The sequence below is a fragment of the Rattus norvegicus genome, chromosome 20 (genome assembly GCF_036323735.1).
Source record: "Rattus norvegicus strain BN/NHsdMcwi chromosome 20, GRCr8, whole genome shotgun sequence".
NCBI lineage: Eukaryota > Metazoa > Chordata > Mammalia > Rodentia > Muridae > Rattus > Rattus norvegicus.
The window spans coordinates 27627781-27644824 of NC_086038.1; the positions used below are offsets into that span (position 1 = coordinate 27627781).

General features: G+C 48.1%; 1 protein-coding gene across 6 annotated transcripts in view; it reads left to right on the forward strand.

Moving 5' to 3' along the window:
* Nucleotides 1–14535, forward strand: part of Sh3rf3 (SH3 domain containing ring finger 3) — a 335379-nt gene extending 320844 nt beyond the window's left edge. For 5 of the 6 annotated variants that reach the window (XM_017601803.3, XM_017601804.3, XM_039099200.2 and 2 more), the window contains 2 exons: nucleotides 5895–6229; nucleotides 11595–14535. In XM_017601803.3, coding sequence (XP_017457292.1) covers nucleotides 5895–6229; nucleotides 11595–11763 — 504 coding nt within the window. In that variant the 3' untranslated portion in view covers nucleotides 11764–14535. The remainder of the gene's footprint in view (nucleotides 1–5894; nucleotides 6230–11594) is intronic. The other variant, XM_039099198.2, reaches the window with a different exon arrangement.
* Nucleotides 14536–17044: the final 2509 nt, after the last annotated feature.

A 17044-nucleotide genomic window follows, 5' to 3' on the forward strand; every position in this document is an offset into this window, starting at 1 on the left:
TGTTCAACTACAGGCCTCTCCTTAACTTGTGCCAGTCTTCACTTGCATAAAGACATCAACCTACATATGTCTAGGTAAGGATGTTGGATGTCAGATTCCCTGGAACAGGAGTTACAGACAGTTGTGAACCATCATATGGATTCTGGGAATTGAACCCAGGTCCTCTGGAAGAATAGCCAGTGCTCTTAACCACTGAGCCATCTCTTCAGCCCAAGCATCTGGCTTTTAAGTGTGCTCTTTCAACACATTCTGAGCCTGGGCCACATTACCTACAATCCCACCCTTTCATTATCTCCATACCAGGCCAGCTCTGTCCCCTTCCCTTAGCAGTTGCCCCTCACAGGGGACCAACTCCTGCTCTGTAGGAGAGCAATGACCATATTCTCTGGTTCATACTCCTCCACCCTGTCCCACTTCCTCTTTAAGTGAAAAGGCAGCTGATGCTCAGAATAAGTAACAAAACTTGAGATGCTGGTCCAGTCTACTTCCACCCTGGGATCTAACAACAGCAGCCATGGTGGGGACAGAGGGGTTGTTTCCAGGCTTCCTCGATAATCTGCAGGTTCTCAAGGGTCACCCAGGTCAAAGCACGATCTGAGTCTATTTCACCTGAGAGCACTGGCAGAATGAAGTTAAGTGCTCCATCGTTTCTTCTCCAGGCTGATGAGGTATCAGCACTCTCCCATCACCACCATTATCAGAGGCTCTGTGCACCTCAGCTTGTGCTGATGGCATGTGATCTGCAGACCCAAGATCTCCCGGGCTGCCCGGACCTCGCTGTGGGCTGCCTGGACCTCGCTGTTGCCTACGTGGTGGGCAAGAGTCCCTGACTGAGTCTGTGCCATCCCCCATCCCAAGCCTATGGAATACCTCATCAGTTTGACTGACTCAGCAAACGGAATGTAGAAGAAGCAAAACCGGTTTAGAACAGGGAAGAGGCAGTGTCCAGGCTCCACCTCAAACCATGGGCCATTCAGAAGGGTCATCTGTAGCTTTCTGCCTGCTGGTACACTTATCCACAGTGTTTGGTATGTACAAACAAACAAACCTAGGTAAAGCACTACTACAGAAAGGTTCATACGACAGATCCGTTTGAAGATGATGGTGTCCTGGCCTCCTCTGCCAGTGTAGGTAAATAAAGGAACTCACAGGGATTCAGCTCAGTAGTTAACATATTTACCTAGTGTACACAGTAAAGTTCCATCCCCAGCAGAGCCAAGCAGCATATGTGTGTATGTGAACATGCAACACACATGTGTATATATATTTATGAGACCAACGTGTTGCCTCTGTACTAAGAGGGTGACTACATATGTGTATATACACATGTATGTATGTATATATGTATGTATGTATGTATGTATGTATGTATGTATGTATACATGACTATATGTATATGACTGTATGATTATATGTTTACATGCCGGGTATGGTGGTGGAGGCCTGTACTTCCAGCTACTATGGAGGATGTGGCAGGAGGATTGCAGGTTCTGGTAAAGCCTGGGCTACATAGCAAGATGTCTTCCCCAAAATAAAAGATAATAAAGGAGCTAAATGGATGAATTTTAGTGAAGTGCATAGTGTTCCTGAGAAGCCTAATACTAGTATTCAAACATCAGATTCTATCCCATGTGACAATTTTCTGTGGTTTCTGATTGGCCCTTTAGCAATGAGTCTTTATATAAGCTACAAATGCCTTTGTCTCCTGGCTGCATTTTTATACAGGTACTCCACAAAACAAAGGCTTTATGAAAGCTTCAATCTTAATCACAATCCAAAGTCATATCTTACCACTTGTATGTCTTACAGCACGGTATCAACAAATGTCAAAAAATCTTTTTTCAAAGTGCTTGGAATGGAACCTGGGGGCTTCTGCATTTACCCAAGTGCTTTACCCCCTCCCCCCTTCACTACATCCATAGCCCCATGCCAGTTTCTTTTAATATTGGAGTTCCAGATGATTCTTTTATATTTTGTTGCTTTATATGTGGGGGTGCTTTGTCTGCATGTATGTTTGCACTACATACATGCCCATGCCCTTAGAGGCCAGAAAAGGGTGGCAGATCCCCTGGAACTGGGGTTATAGATGGTAACAAGTCTTCATGTGGCTGCTGGGAATTGAACTCGGGGGCTACTGAGCCATCTCTCCAGCCCAGGCAGCAACTAGATACCTATATATGTATATACTGTGTATATGTAAGTGTGAGCATATGTGCACAGCGTTCTCTCAGGAGCTATCATCTATCTGCCTCCCAAGATTCTATCTAGCTCAGTGGTTCTCAACCTTCCTAGTGCTGTGACCCTTTGATGTAGTCCCTCATGTTATGGTGTCCCCTAACCATAAAGTTGTTTTTATTGTTACTTCATAACCATAATTTTGCTACTGTTGTGAACCATAACGTAAATATGTTTTCCAATGGTCTTAGGCGACCGCTGAGAAAGGGTCATTTGACACTCCCCAGGGGGTCACGACCCAAGGTTAAGACTCACTGCTCTAGAAGAAGCACTTTTTCATATGTTCATGTTGACAGTGGCATCTTCTGACCACACCTCCAGGTGGAGACCCCAGCCTGGCCCAGTCTGTTACCTTCCAGCCCTGCACCCCGGCCAGACTGTTCAGTTCCATCTACTGGCTCTGGGCGCACTGAGATGAGCGATCTAATTCCAAAACAAGAATGGCTGTGATGGAGACACAGAATCCTCATCTTTCTAGACTCATTCTCTAGTTTAATCACTGTCCAGGAGAAAACCTACAGGCCACCCTTTTAAAACAGAAGCCTCAGTCCAAGCTGATCCCGTGAAATCTGTTCTCTCCTGCGTGATGCTTCCAATACTGAATCGTGAGTCTGTCCCTGCCACATATAGCAAAGTGACTCTTGGCTAGTTCTTATCTGTGTCCCAGGGAAGTGTTTGGAACATCTGCCACCACATTCCATCAACTGCAGGCCTATATTCCAAGGATTCCACAGCGAAGGGATTACTAGAAGCTGCAGGCACTGGCAGAAGTCCACTCCAGAAGACAAACGTTTTGGAGAAATCCATGTATTCAAGATATCAGTGTCTATCCAAGTTAAATACAGAAAACCATGCATCACCTTTAATCCTGAAGAATTGAGACAGGAAAGCTATACATTTGAACACTCTGCCCTTTTCTGATACATACCATTAAAGCTGGACCTTATCACCGATAATCGTAGTGGTACTGGGGGATGGGGAGTAGGGGGTAGCAGGGACTTGTCTTCCTCAAGTTCACTGTACATGACACCGAGGGTCTCACAGCCCAGAGTGCCTTGTGAACGACCCCAAGTATGTTCTCTATTCAGGCATCTATGAACTCTAAAGCTGAGCTCAGTTCATTATGTGTGCAAGCATTGAGTGCATGCTATGTCCCAGGCATTGTATTTGGCCCGTGAATGCTGTAGTAAACGGGACAGCGCCACCCTTCCAAAGCTTGTGCCCCACAGGAGAGCTGGAAACGGGGCAGTGAATAGTAATCCAATGGGGGAAGAAACAAAGTGGTCAAGGGTTTTTGCTGAATGCTAGATTAGTCCTGTCTCAGTGGGAGTGGAGGAGGACCACACCTTCAGAGTAAGCAAGAGACTAGACTAGACACCTGGATGACCCCTGCTTCCTTCCCTGAAAGTCCATTGTCCTGCTTCAGGAACGTTAGAGGTTGTGTGCTGATGTGCTCTAAGACACTTAGCAGCATGTCTGGACTACACAAACTGTCTCAGATCAAGATCACCCCATTATGAAGCTCTATTGTCCTTTTGGAGAGCCTGCCCTGTCCTCAGCAGTCCTTCCATTTCTGACCTGGGCTGGCCATCTGCATTTCTTTGTTTCCGGGAACACTGCCCTCTCTGTCTGCACCAATAGGATGGCCTGTGTATATCCAAACTTGGCAGTACTACACCCCAAGAAACGAAATGCAAAATGCTCCAGCTAAGCATGCATATATGACTAAAGGTTTCAGTTTTCGTTTCCCATACAGCTCCCTCAGCCAGGCACAATGCAAAAGAAATGTGGGCAAAGCTCTAGGAGAAAGCTAGACTCTGTGACCACAGGATGGCCAAGCATTAAATGCCCCAGACCCCACTCTCCCCCACATGGGTGGGAAGAAAGGAAGAAAAACCAGCTCAGGGAGTCCCGTGCCATGTAAGAAGGTATAATAACATAGAATATTAGCTAGCAGGAGGTTGCCTTTGTATGATGTCCTTAGCCTCTTTTTAAAAAATAGAATAAATAAGTAAATAAATCAACCAGCTCTCAACTTAAAGGGAACATGAGATAGTTTATTCTGAAGCCATTTTGATTGACCATGCCTGGGAACATAGATTTAAAGCAGTTTCATGGAGTTTTGTAATCTTACAGAGAGGGAAAATCATAAATCAAGGTAAGTTTAAAATATATTAGTGAAAATATGAGAGAGACGTGGCTACAGCATACGGGGCGAGCTTTTCTATAAGCCTAAAATGCTATGACATTCTTAGCTGTTGGGTTTGTGGACAAGAGTGGTCAGCTAAGTTAATAGATTCCAGGAGTTTGTATCCTTTAGTCACAGGATGTTAGTTCTGACACAGAGGTGGGCAAGGGCCGGCTTTTCTGGATGCTTACACTGCCCAGGACAAGGCACTTATTAACTGTAGTCTCTCCACATCTGAAGTTCTGTCCCGTCAGTCTCTGTAGACACAACTTCTTCCCAATGCTCTTTACAAGACTCAGTAGCTTCTCTCGCTCGCCTACCGTGAGACTGCAGAGCTTAAGGACACCCTGGGTGTGACTTTGTGACCCTCTGGCTGCTGATGGAGGGATCACCACTGTCCAGGTAGCCATCCTGACAACAAAGCACCCCCAACACTGCACATCAACAGAGCCAGAAGCCTTCAAACCATCATGCCTCAGTTTCTGGCCAAGTGGACCTGAGACACTACACATCTTGAGACTTAAAATCACACATGACACAAACATTATATACATGCTATATATACATATTTTTATATATGCACACAATATACAAGCCACATATACGCATACATTATTCATGCTATATGCAAATATTATACACACACTATACATATATACACATTATACATATGCAACATCTATATACAAATTATACACAGTATATATGTTATATACATACTACACATATGCATACTATATATACTGTATGTATATCCACACTATACATGTATATATGCACATACTATTCACATACTATATGTTTACTTGTATACTTATAGTTTAGACATATCCACACACATTAGATTAAATAAACACTTAAGTAAAACTGTGGACATTGCCAGGGACAAGTGCTCCTGCCTGGCCCACAATCTCCCAGGAATATTTAACATATACACATTTATGCGCACACACACACACACACACACACACACACTCACATAAATGCACACACATATATTCCACTGCTGTTTGTTTAAATGAAGAAAAGTTTAAACAACCAGGGGTTCTAAACATTGTCTCAAAGACACATGCCGTGACCTCTCCTTAAATGAGGCCTGCTTGTCGGCTGCCCTGTGTAGAGGAACTACCCTCAGCTGGGCTACAAGTCCTACAGTTTTCTTCCTGTCAGAAAAGTCAAGCCACAGTGTGGCTGAGACTCATGAGATGCCCCAGTAGGAACAGCTCCCCTGCAGAACAAAGCAGCCACCCTGAGTTCCTCTGCCCCAGCCCGTGAAGTTCTATGGGTTCCTGAGGAGTCTGTTCTGTAGGATCCCTAACCTGCAAACATTCCACGGGAGCCAGCCTGAGACGCTCCTCCCGCCTTGCCTCTGCGGTCTTCCTCTCACTAGATTTACAGGACTCTTCGGGGGCGGGGGCAGACAAGCCGGTCCTCCCATAGACACTAACATCAGTTAACTGTGTGTCCGCAGAAGGAGAAGAAGAGCGGACTGTTGAAGCTGCTGGCTGGGGCCTCCACCAAGAAAAAGGCGCGCTCCCCGCCATCTGTATCTCCGACCCACGACCCCCAGTCGGCCATGGATTCCTCGCTGCAGGGTGCCGTGGGCCCCGAAGTGTCCCCATTGACCATCCACGGCAGGGCAGGCTCCTGCCCCGTAGAGAGTGAGATGCAGGGCGCCATTGGGCTGGAGCCGCTGCACAGAAAAGCAGGCTCCTTAGATCTGAATTTCTCTTTGTCCCCCTCCCGGCAAGCAACTCTGTCCACGGCTTCCATTCGCCCTGAACCTAAGCCACTGCCCAGAGAGAGGTAAGGAGGTGAGGGCTTGTATCCCTGTCCTCTCTTTCCGGATAACACCTGAGTTCTGGAACCTTCCTGGGGACTGGGGAAATGGGCTTGCCCAGGGATCAGGGTTAGCACATGTCCCTCTTAACCCAGGCCCAGAGCACATTTATTCCCAGTCTGCCCACTTCCTGAATTTGGGCTTGTCAGACCCACTGTGGCAGAGCACAGGGCACTCCTGGCTCAGTGCTGGGTGCCCAACCTTTGAGGCCCTCAAGTGAACCCTTCCAGAGTCCCCTCTCATCCACTCACCCAGAAAAATCATTCTTCTTTGAACCTCAGAATGTTGACATTTTGGTATTATGAAATGTCGCTCTAAGCTGTCTTCAAGGTATATATGGTCTACTAAGTCAAGCCATTCAGAATCACCAATACTCATCCATTTATACAAACTAGCAACTTAATGTAATTCAATCTTGAGTTTTACAGATCTGGAAATTGAGCCACAGAGATGAGACCTGCAAGGCCACAGGTTAAGGGTTAATAGGTTGCCCAAGTTTTCCAAGTAGTAGGGCATCTACCTTGGTGAGTGGGTCGGTGTGTTTGAGTTTACAACTAAAGTCTGGAAGGCCTTAAGGGGATGGGGTAGACTTTGCCCAGTCTCTATGGTTACAACACAGCTTCAATAACAAAAACATAAAGTCTATCCTGAGAGCAACGACAGCATTTTTGTTAGGTCTCCACAGCTCAGTCCCTTGTCACCTGAGTCTGAGAACACAGCAGCTAACCATAGAGACCACACCCAGGCATCAGACAGCAGGTAGACAAGGGTCTGTTTAGATCAGGAATCACGAAGGCTTCCTGTGAAGGCCAGGTATGAAGTATCGCAGATGCTGGGGCTCAGCTCTGCATGTAGCTTATACATGCCTCATTTTTTGGGTATGTTGTGCACATTATCCATTGAACTCCCTTAAGCCTTCTTAATCCAGCACCCCCACTTCCTACTGAAGCCACTGATGTTCTGTAGAAGCCTAAGAAACTTGCTCATGATTCCACAGCTGCTAGCAGCTGGAGGAGAGGTCCAACCGAGACAGCTTGACGACCAGAGTCCAAGTTCATACATTCACACACACACACACACACACACACACACACACACACACACACACGTTCTGCATCAGCAAAGAAGTTGGCAGCAACAGGGCAGATCACGTCAGCACAAGGGGAAAGCCAAGAAGCCAAGGACGAGTGGTTTTTCCTTCTCAGACACTTCCTGTCTGGGCTGCTGCCCGTAAGCACTGCCCACAGTTGGGGTGGGCGAGCCTTCCCACATCAACCTCGGCACCCAGGACAGCTCTTCAGGTGAGGCTCTCCACCCAGGTGACTCTACTTTGTGGCAAGTTGGCATTAAAACCAACTGTAGACGTATTCACTGTCACATAAAGGGATCAATGTCTCCATCTGGACAACGGTCGAGCGAGTAGCTGTGGGCTACCCTGTGGTATCTGGGAAGCCCAAATGGATAGGAACTGAAGATGTGTGACCCAGCTCCTAGAGCTAGGACAGCTGCAGCAAAGACTGAGATTGCAGGCCCTCAGCCTGTGCGAGGCACTCATTTTGCAGCTTCTGAGTCTGGACCAGCTCTCCTTGCACATGCAAAGACCTTCCAAGTCTTAGACTTAGAAAGATTAGGCTCCTTGCCTCACCCTCACAGTGCAGGACTCTTTCTGAAGGAAATCCTTCTGAGGATGTAAAAGCTTCTGACAGCCCAGACCTCTGCTGGGACTCCTTGGTCTTCAGATCACATTCCCTGATGTCCCCGGCCTAGGTGACGGGAGTGCTGACACACAAACACAGCCCTCACCTCAAAGGGAATCAGAGATGGGTGATTATGGAACCAAAGTCGTGTGACCATGGCCAGAAACACAGATTTAGGGTTCCCAAAATACTATGTTCCAGTATGGAAGCAGCTTCATGAAGTTTTTATAAAGAAAAAAGGAAAATCATAAATCAAGGCGTTTTTAAAAATACATTGGCGGAAACATCAGAGGGCCATTTGCAGGCAGGCAGAGAAATCTCAGCTGCAGGCCTCAGATGCCCCCTTACAGCATGTTTAGCCCTTTGGTTGATGAGGAATAGGGTTGTGTTAATACATTCTAAAGATTTTTATCTGTTTATCAGGACAGGTCTTACACAGAGGTGGGCAAGGAAAGGCTTTTTAGTTGGGCTAAAGATAGCCCAAGAGAAACTATAATTAGGCGCTGGGTCTACAACATCCCAGAGGCACTGATTGAAGTTTTAATCAGTTAGCCTTTGTGCTCACAGCTTATTTTTCCCCAGGAGTTCTCATTTATGACAATGAGGAGGCCAATTCTGCTGCCCCCTCCTGCTGTGGCCGAGCCTGCCAGATGGCCTCGGCGCCAGCTACATTGTAGGTGTGTGGATAAAACATTCCTTTGCCTTTCTTCTTCTTTGAGCTGACCCCAGCTTACTGCCCATAGCCACACAGTTGACTCCTGAGGAGACCACATCATCCTATCAGCCGGCCATGTTCAGTGATGCTCAGAGACCAAGGGTCCAGAGCTCTTGACTGCATATTCCAGCCTAGAAAAAAGAAGTGACCCTGGGAAGTGTTGGCTTTTCAACTTCATTACACAGACAACTGTCACCTGCTCTAGGGCACAGGGTAAAGGTGTCAGCCACATGCTACCCAGATACTATGGAGGCCGGCAGATGAGGGTGAGCAGTGGTGTCCTGACAAGAATTGAGCAGACACCAGACAAATGTTATCTGAGGCGGCTGGTCCTCAGAGGAGTGCAACCACATCCACCCCCTGCAGATGATGACCACTAACTACACTTTGGAGTAGGAGAGTCTAGCACAGGGCCCCAGTTCACACCCAAGTGCCTACGCATTTCCAAAGGAGCAAGGAAGGGTGAATGGCGCCTACATTCACAGAAAGAAGAAAGGGTTGTTAGTTCCTACAAGGGCATCTATGCTGGTGTCTGGAACAATGTGGGGCCTGCCCTCATTCGAAGGTCAGAAAGGTTCAAAGGTCAGAGAACTGGAATAGAGTAGTTCTTACAGGATTAACATTTGAGGGTAGGAGTGGAAAGTGAGGCCACGCTGAACTCTGTATAGAGCACAGTACAGTTTACAAGGAGGAGGGCTCAGGAAGAGTGCTGTCAGGGTCGCAGCCAAGTGTCTATCAGGCTAGCACTATACACACCTCCAGACTCCGGGTTCTTGGAAAGGAAGTCTTTCACAGCACAGAGCACCCTCAGACTTCACCCAGAGAGCCATGCCCAGAGCACAGAGCACCCTCAAACTTCACCCAGAGAGCCCAGCAGCAGCTCCTGGCACATGGCTGACAGGAGCAGAAGAGGCACCGTCTGTCATAGGGATCTGAAAACCGGACCACGGGGCCTTGGATGCTTCAGGTTACCCAGGTCTGGTTGAGAAGAAGCAAGGGGGAACTAGGCCTTATTAGCACTAGGCCAATGATGTGACTTCAGTCAGTTCAACCTGAAGCTGCATGTCCTACAATCTAAAATGGCCATCCCACCAAAGGAAATCTCCAAACACCTTCCAGTCCAAACGGGGCACCAACCCCCTCCACTGAGACGAAGTAGCTCAGGTGAGAAGCCCTGAGGTTTAGATGGAGAACCTGGCACGTGGGCAGGTTATGGCACAAAGGTCACAGAGCCAGAAAGGAACAAGCCCATGTCCCAGGATTGGAGCAGTCCCCAGTCCTCAGAGGCCATGGCTGACTGAGTTCATGAGTTCACCAGGACAGACCTCCAGACAGATATGAGACGAGCACAAGAGGAGAAGGGAAGACAAGAAAAGGAGGGGCTAGATAGAGATCTAGCAGCTAAAAAGACAGCTGTGCCTTCCTTATAGCTGTGTCTAAAAGGACACCAATTGAAAAACAGCCTATATCAATCTTATGTCGAAGGCCTCATTGTGACAGCCCACATGTGTAATTTGATAGTCACCCCATTAGAGTTTGGTCACCTCTCCTCTCACTGACCCCCTTGCTCACCCCTGCTGGTTCCCTCTCCCTTCATATTTCATGATCCAACACCTTTCATTGGGTTGCTTACAAGAGCATGCCTGGGGGCATTTGAAGGAGCATTGGTATATTACTAGAGACTACACCATGAAGGAAACATCTCTCCCTGTCCCAGCTACCATCAAGGCTGTAAGTCCCTGGGGATAGATGGGTCCTTGTGGGCGCCCCTGCATGGCAGGATGTTGGTGGACTCGACGGTACAGCCCCTGTGCAGGTGCCATAGCTGCTGCAAGTTGCAGAGTGCCACAGTCCAGTTCTAGTGAATCTCACTGGGTCACACACAGAAAGAACATCAAAGGGACTTGGGAAGAGAAACAATGTCAGTGGGAGAAAGAGAGGACAAGGCACGATAGTTGAGGGAAAGAAGGACCAAGATTCATTACATACATGTCGAAGTTGTCAAGGAATAAAAACAGTATTAAAAAAAAAAAGTGCTACGGCTACATCAGCCTTAAAGGCAGCATTTCCACAGGGCTCTGACCCTCCCCCAGCTCTGACATCCTTCCTACCACCTCAGTAATATTCCCTGAGCCTTGGAGAGGGAGACAGACAGACAGACAGACAGACAGATATAGAGATATAGATAGCTAAGCATTCAACTTATTATTCTAGGCCCTGTGACCAAGTACGAGTCTCTGCAGTTAACAGTGCCCACTGGAGGGAACGTCTCTTGGCCCCAAGCTGACAACAGATTACTCTGTGGGTTGGACATAGTTCTGGAGTTACTTAGAGGCACTTTGGTGGATGTGTCATGTCTGTCTTGTTTATAAAACAGTGGGTAGCTTCCTCACCAGGGCCATGCCTTCCCGAGCCAGGCTGGTTGACTTGCCACTACTATACCAGTTGACACACGTGGCTTGGCCAGTCGGTAGCTGTTGTCCTTGCAGCATCCTGTGTGGCACAGGACCACACAGCACTGTGAAAGCTGGCCAGTGGGGAAGGAGCTTCCCTGCCCGTTTCAGCTTGGTGTTCCTATGACCTACAATTAGAGCACGCGATGTCTTTAGAAATACAGTCCCATGGCCTGGCTCTGATGCCATACAACCACAGTGGCCGATATTGTTTTAGGTTCCTGAATATCTCCATGACCAACAACTGTCCAAAGGGAGATTAGATGAAAGTTAAAGAGCTTTAGGGAAATTGAAAAATAAAGATAAATCAAAATTTCACAGACTGCAAAAAGGAACCACACACTGTAAGAACTTATTCAGAGGGAAGGGAGAGGGGAAAGAGTGCTTGCCATGGGCTGGGTGGCTACAGGGGATTAGAGGGACAGCCCACCCTGAGGCTCCCACGCTGTTTCTTCTGTCCTCCCAGGTACCGTGTGGTGGTCTCCTACCCTCCACAGAGTGAAGCAGAGATCGAGCTAAAGGAAGGTGATATTGTCTTCGTGCACAGGAAGCATGAAGATGGCTGGTTCAAGGGGACTCTGCAGAGGAATGGCCGCACAGGTCTCTTCCCAGGCAGCTTTGTGGAGAGCTTCTGAGGGCCATTGCTCCTGGCCAGCTTCTGCTGTCTGGGGTAGAGTGCCCAAGAAGACACTATGTGAACAGAGGACACCTTCTCACCTAGGTCTGAGGTTCTTTCTGAGGTTCTTTCTAAAGCACCGACCAGGAACAAGCAGACTGGGGCGATGACTCTCCCATGAAGTCCTTACTGCAAGCACACATGGGCAGTGGCCTGTTTGTGAAGGAAGGCCGTACCCTGTGATGGATGGAAGCACATGTGGGTGTGAGAGAGAGAGAGCAGTAGCACAGAAAACGTTACCCATGGAGACAAACACACTACCACGCCACCCGGCGGCTACAGCATTGTTAGCTGTCTGTAAGGTTGGGAGCCTGGGAGGGTATAGAGTGGGGCCACATGCTAGGGCTGACAGCAAGCTTCTTCCCTGCCTTCCCGGGGTCCTCTATATACCTCTGTCACCTGACATTGAGCCCCACAGCCAGGGCACTCATGGTTCAGGAGCCTCAGAGAAGGGCTGTGAGTCTCCCAAGGTGTCCAGTGGGGTCTTGTGGGGCACAGGAGCAGAATCCTCAGGCTTTGTCTCCCACCAGGACAATGAGCAGCACCGCCTGGTTCCACCGCCGCTGTCGTCCCATTGCTTCCTTCTTATGGCACACCTTTTTAATGTACGACTCTGAGACTTTATATATTTCTAATAGGTCAGACGCTGCATATTTTTCATACACCTGGTGCTGATTTTTTGTAAAACTAGAAACCAACTTGGGTAAGCTTCAAGGGGGAAAAAAAGGGAGGTAACATCAAAAGAAAGTTTTATATATTTCCCAAATGAAGTTTGGAGCATATTGAGGAATTCCTATCTGTAATGTCAAAATGCTGGCTGGTGCCCCACGAGGCGAGGGGGAGGCCTGCCAAGAGGGGCACATGGAGTTGGAGAGTGCCTTTCCTGGCTGTTGGAAACAGGCTAAACCATAAGCTCCATCTTGGTAGGAGTAATTATGACTAAAAAGTGGAAACCTATTAAGGAATGGATACATGGATACTGCCTTTTTGTGTGGCAGAAAGCGCGCGCGCGCGCACACACACACACACACACACACACACACACACACACACACACACGCAGGCACGCGCATACACTGACCCCAGAAGCTTCCTTTGATTGCTTTAGAGAGAATGACTAAAAATAACATTCTTAAAGGGCGTCTTGCTGCCAAAATGCAGCTCATACAACAGCTCAAATCCACTATCTTGCAAAGGTTTTTTTCTCCTTTTCAAAAGTAAATAACTTGCCCTATGCGGCCAGGCAAACTCCATCTGCTAGAGACCAAAGGTACAGCGACAGGCACGAGCCTGATGCTTACTTTAGACTTACAGGCCCGGAGACGCTGGAAAGGAAGGGGCTTGGTCTGCTCTGAGGCCTCCCTGTAAGGCCACTGTCACAGCAGTGTGCTTCTCGGGAGGCTGGCCTGGTGTTACTGTCACACCTTAGGAACACATTCTTGTTTTTCAAAAATATCCCGAAAATAGCAATTTGTGAGCCTGTGTGTACATTTTTATAAACTCACACAGCCCTGTGTATAGCCTTTGGTAGCAGAGGGCATTACTGCTTTCCATAATAAAATTAAGACCATGTATCCTCAACGTTCCTATTTGGGGATATGACCAGCTAGTTGTGACTGCCGGGTGGCTACCACATGGAAGCCAGCACACCCAGAGACAGTCTCACACCCCCCCAGGTGACAACACACTTACTGGACATAAAAAACTGTTCTGAGCCAGCTAGAAACTCTAGGTCAAGCATAAGGATCCCTGTGTGCAGGCTCAATGACAGCCACAGTATCTACTCAGTGTCACCGATAAACTACTTGCCCATCCATGAACAAAAGATCTAGGTGTGGTTCAACCCTTGGTGTCACCGTGGAGATACACAGATCTACACCCTGGGGGAGACATGTTCTCAGTGGAACCAGAGCTAACTCCAGATTCCAGACAATAAGAACAAGGCCTTTTCCTCCTAAACAAGGTCAACTGAGCCCACAGAACAGACTTGACCTGAAGCTGTCCTCCACGAAGCACCGGCTGCTTCATGCAGAGGAAGGAGCAGCTTCATAGAAAGCTAAGGGAAGTATCAAAGAATCTTTGGGAAACATCAGCTGGATCCTCTCGCAGCCAGGTTTACACTGGGTCCACCCTGGGGAGAGAAGCAGGGCCCTGGGGCTCATCCTCAGCTGGGCCTCCTGAGATACACAATGAGCCCAATGGTCTGAGCATTTTGAATACTCAAGCCCATTAGCCTTCAAAATCCTGTTTTCCACAGTCAATGGCAGAAAAGAGGTTCCTTTCCTAAGGTCATCTTCCCTTGAGGACACGTCTTGGCTACCAAACTGAAGCCAGCACCTCATCTAGAACCTTCACATCCCGTCCCTGCCAGCAGCATGTGCCCTTACTCAGACACTCGGATTTGGTGGCCACGTGGGTTTCATTCAGTAGTTCTCAGCCCTTCGAATAGAGGGTCAGCAAGGAGACAGGACAGTTTAGCCCCCAGAGGACTGATGGAACACGAGAGACAAGAGGAGGCATAAATACAAGGCGGGGCACCCCAAAACCAGCCCAGTAGACATGGAAACCTTTGTACTTTGCACAACACACACCGAGACACATGCACACATGTGCTCCCAACCCCACATATGTTTTTATTATACACCAATGTCAGTGTGTGATTTTAGAGGAATTGACATAGTGGCAAAAGCTGATGCCTGTGTTTGAGTCTTTAAATAAAACTGAACATGGAGAGGCTGTGTGTCTCAATAGAGGGACCAATGCAGGTGGGGCTGATATGAGCCCGAGAGGGTTGGGATGCAGGCCTCGGGTGGCACAAAATGGCAGTGCTGTTTTAGCTGCTGTTCTATGGCCGTGAAGAGACACTGTGACCAAGAGAGCTTATAAAAGAAAGCATTTAATTGGTGGCTTGTTTCCAGCTTCAGAGTGGTAAGCCCAAGATCATCATGACAGGAAGTGTGGCGGCAGGCAGGCAGGCAGGCGGGCAGGCGGGCGGCCATGGAACCGGAGCAGAGGCTGAGGGCTCAGTTGCAGGCAGAGAGAACAGGAGACTGGACCTGGAATGCCGTCCCCAAGGATATACCTTCACCAACAAAGCCACACAAACTCATCCTTCCCAGACAGTCCACCAACAGGAAACCAAACATTCGAATATATGAGCTGAGAAGGGGGTTTCATTCAAACCACCATAAAGTCACTACCTATGGGCCCAGGCCAGCCCCAACACTCACACTTGTCACCTTCTGCTCCTCCAGGGGGACATGGGCTTTGTCTATCAGGACTGGGCACTGAGGAGTCTAAGAACTTGTGACCAGCAATGAAGTTGAATATAATCTGTACCTAGCACACACTGGACGGCCACTAGTTGGATAAGAAGCAGCAGCCATAGATGCCATTGTGGCAAGGAGTCAGAGGTGTGCAGCTCCCTGCCGGGAGTACACTTAGACTTTGTGTAGACGGGCAAACCTCCAGCTCTGCTCGGCTGTCTGGCCCTCAGGTGCTCAAGCCATGCAGAGCCATTTCCTTGAGCACAGATGAGAGTAAGCAGAATGGTGGGTCTGCTCAACACCACTTCGACTAGCAGACTGCCATAGAATGTCACAGACAGCACCTTCACTGGCTTCTCAGCTGAGCTGTGGTCCCACTGCACTCTCTGTTGCTGTGACAAACATCAAGACCAAAACCAACCAGAGCACAGGGCTTATTCCGTTTGGCACCTCCATGTCTCAGTCCTCCATTGAGGAAAGCCAGGGCAGGAGCACAAGGAGAAACTGAGGCAGGAGCTAAAGCAGAGTTGGTGGAGGAGTGCTGCTCTCTGGCCTTTCTCCCTGGCTCTCTTTCTTGCCTTCTGTTATTTCTTTTCTGTTTTTGAGATCATAACATAGTTACATCGTTTTCCCCTATCCTTTCCTTCCTCCAGAGCTTCGCATAGACCCCCCTCCTTGCTTTCAGATTCGTAGCCTCCTTCTTCATTACTTGTTGTTACATACACATATGGATATGTGTATATTATATGTATGCATAGCTCTGTGTATATATGTATATGTGTATATATGTACGTATATGTGTATATTTTTTCTAAGTACATAAATGTAACCTGTTCAGTCTGTATAATGAATGTTACATGTATGTATGTTTTCAGGGATGACCACTGAGTATTGGATAATCAATTGGTGTGCACGCCTCCCTCAGCATCAGACACAGAGCCCAGAGGCCTCTGAGCAGAACCGACTGGAAAGCTTCCTCCTGGAGGAGCTTTCATGGTGCCAGATGGTGACGTACAAGCTTCAAAGGAGGGAAGCTACCAATAGATGATTGTCACCAGCTCGTGTGTTTACTATATTTCTTATTGGAGCATGCGTTCCTCCTTAGAAAAGGTTTACTAAAGCATTACACAGTGTATGCTGATAGCGGTTCTTGCACACATTTACCATATGCCAGATTGAGTGGCATCTTCTATGTAAATCTGTGGTACAATGCAAAGAATCGCCTGACACAGCCCACCGTCTGAGAATGTGTCCCATCATTAAAGGGATAGGCAATCACCATAAATCAAGTACTAGTATAGGAGGTAGGGGCCGGAAGAATGTAGGCTGTATATGCCACAGTGTCTGGAAAATTGCCTGGCAAGTTATCTTTGTAAGCAGAGATAGAAAGTAAACCGCCAGGGATCAAGGCCGGTTCATCCTCAAACCACATGCACACGCCCTCAGCTTCTGGGTTTGCACTCCCCAGCCCACGGGTTTAACACTCACAGGGAGAAAGGTGTTGGTCAGGGCACTTGAATCACTCAGTAAAAGAGGCATTTCTCATTATCCATCAGTGAGCGAAGCTTTCAGTCCCTATCCATTTTGTGATGGGAGGCCCTCATCCCTGCACTGAGTGACACTGATATGCTGTACCTGATCTGTGAACACTGAGTCTTCTTTCCAAGGAGAGGCTCCATGGCTTAGTCCTTCATTTCGACTTCAAAACAAAAAGGCTCATGAGGTCCTATAGAGCAGAGCAGTAAACCATGAGAGCCACTGTGCTCTGCAAAGCTACAAAGGCATGGAAGAAGGTAGTTCATGGGTAAACACCGGAAGTGTACTTGAGAGGGCTTCTGAGCCAAATTGGCCAGAAGCATCTATAGGATGCATAGCAAAGGCCTGGGGCAAGCAGATTTAGGAGCTTTTCCAGTGAGAGGAGGGGCTTACCCGGTGCTCCCTATCATGACAGCGGTTGAACCTGTGGTTTTCCAG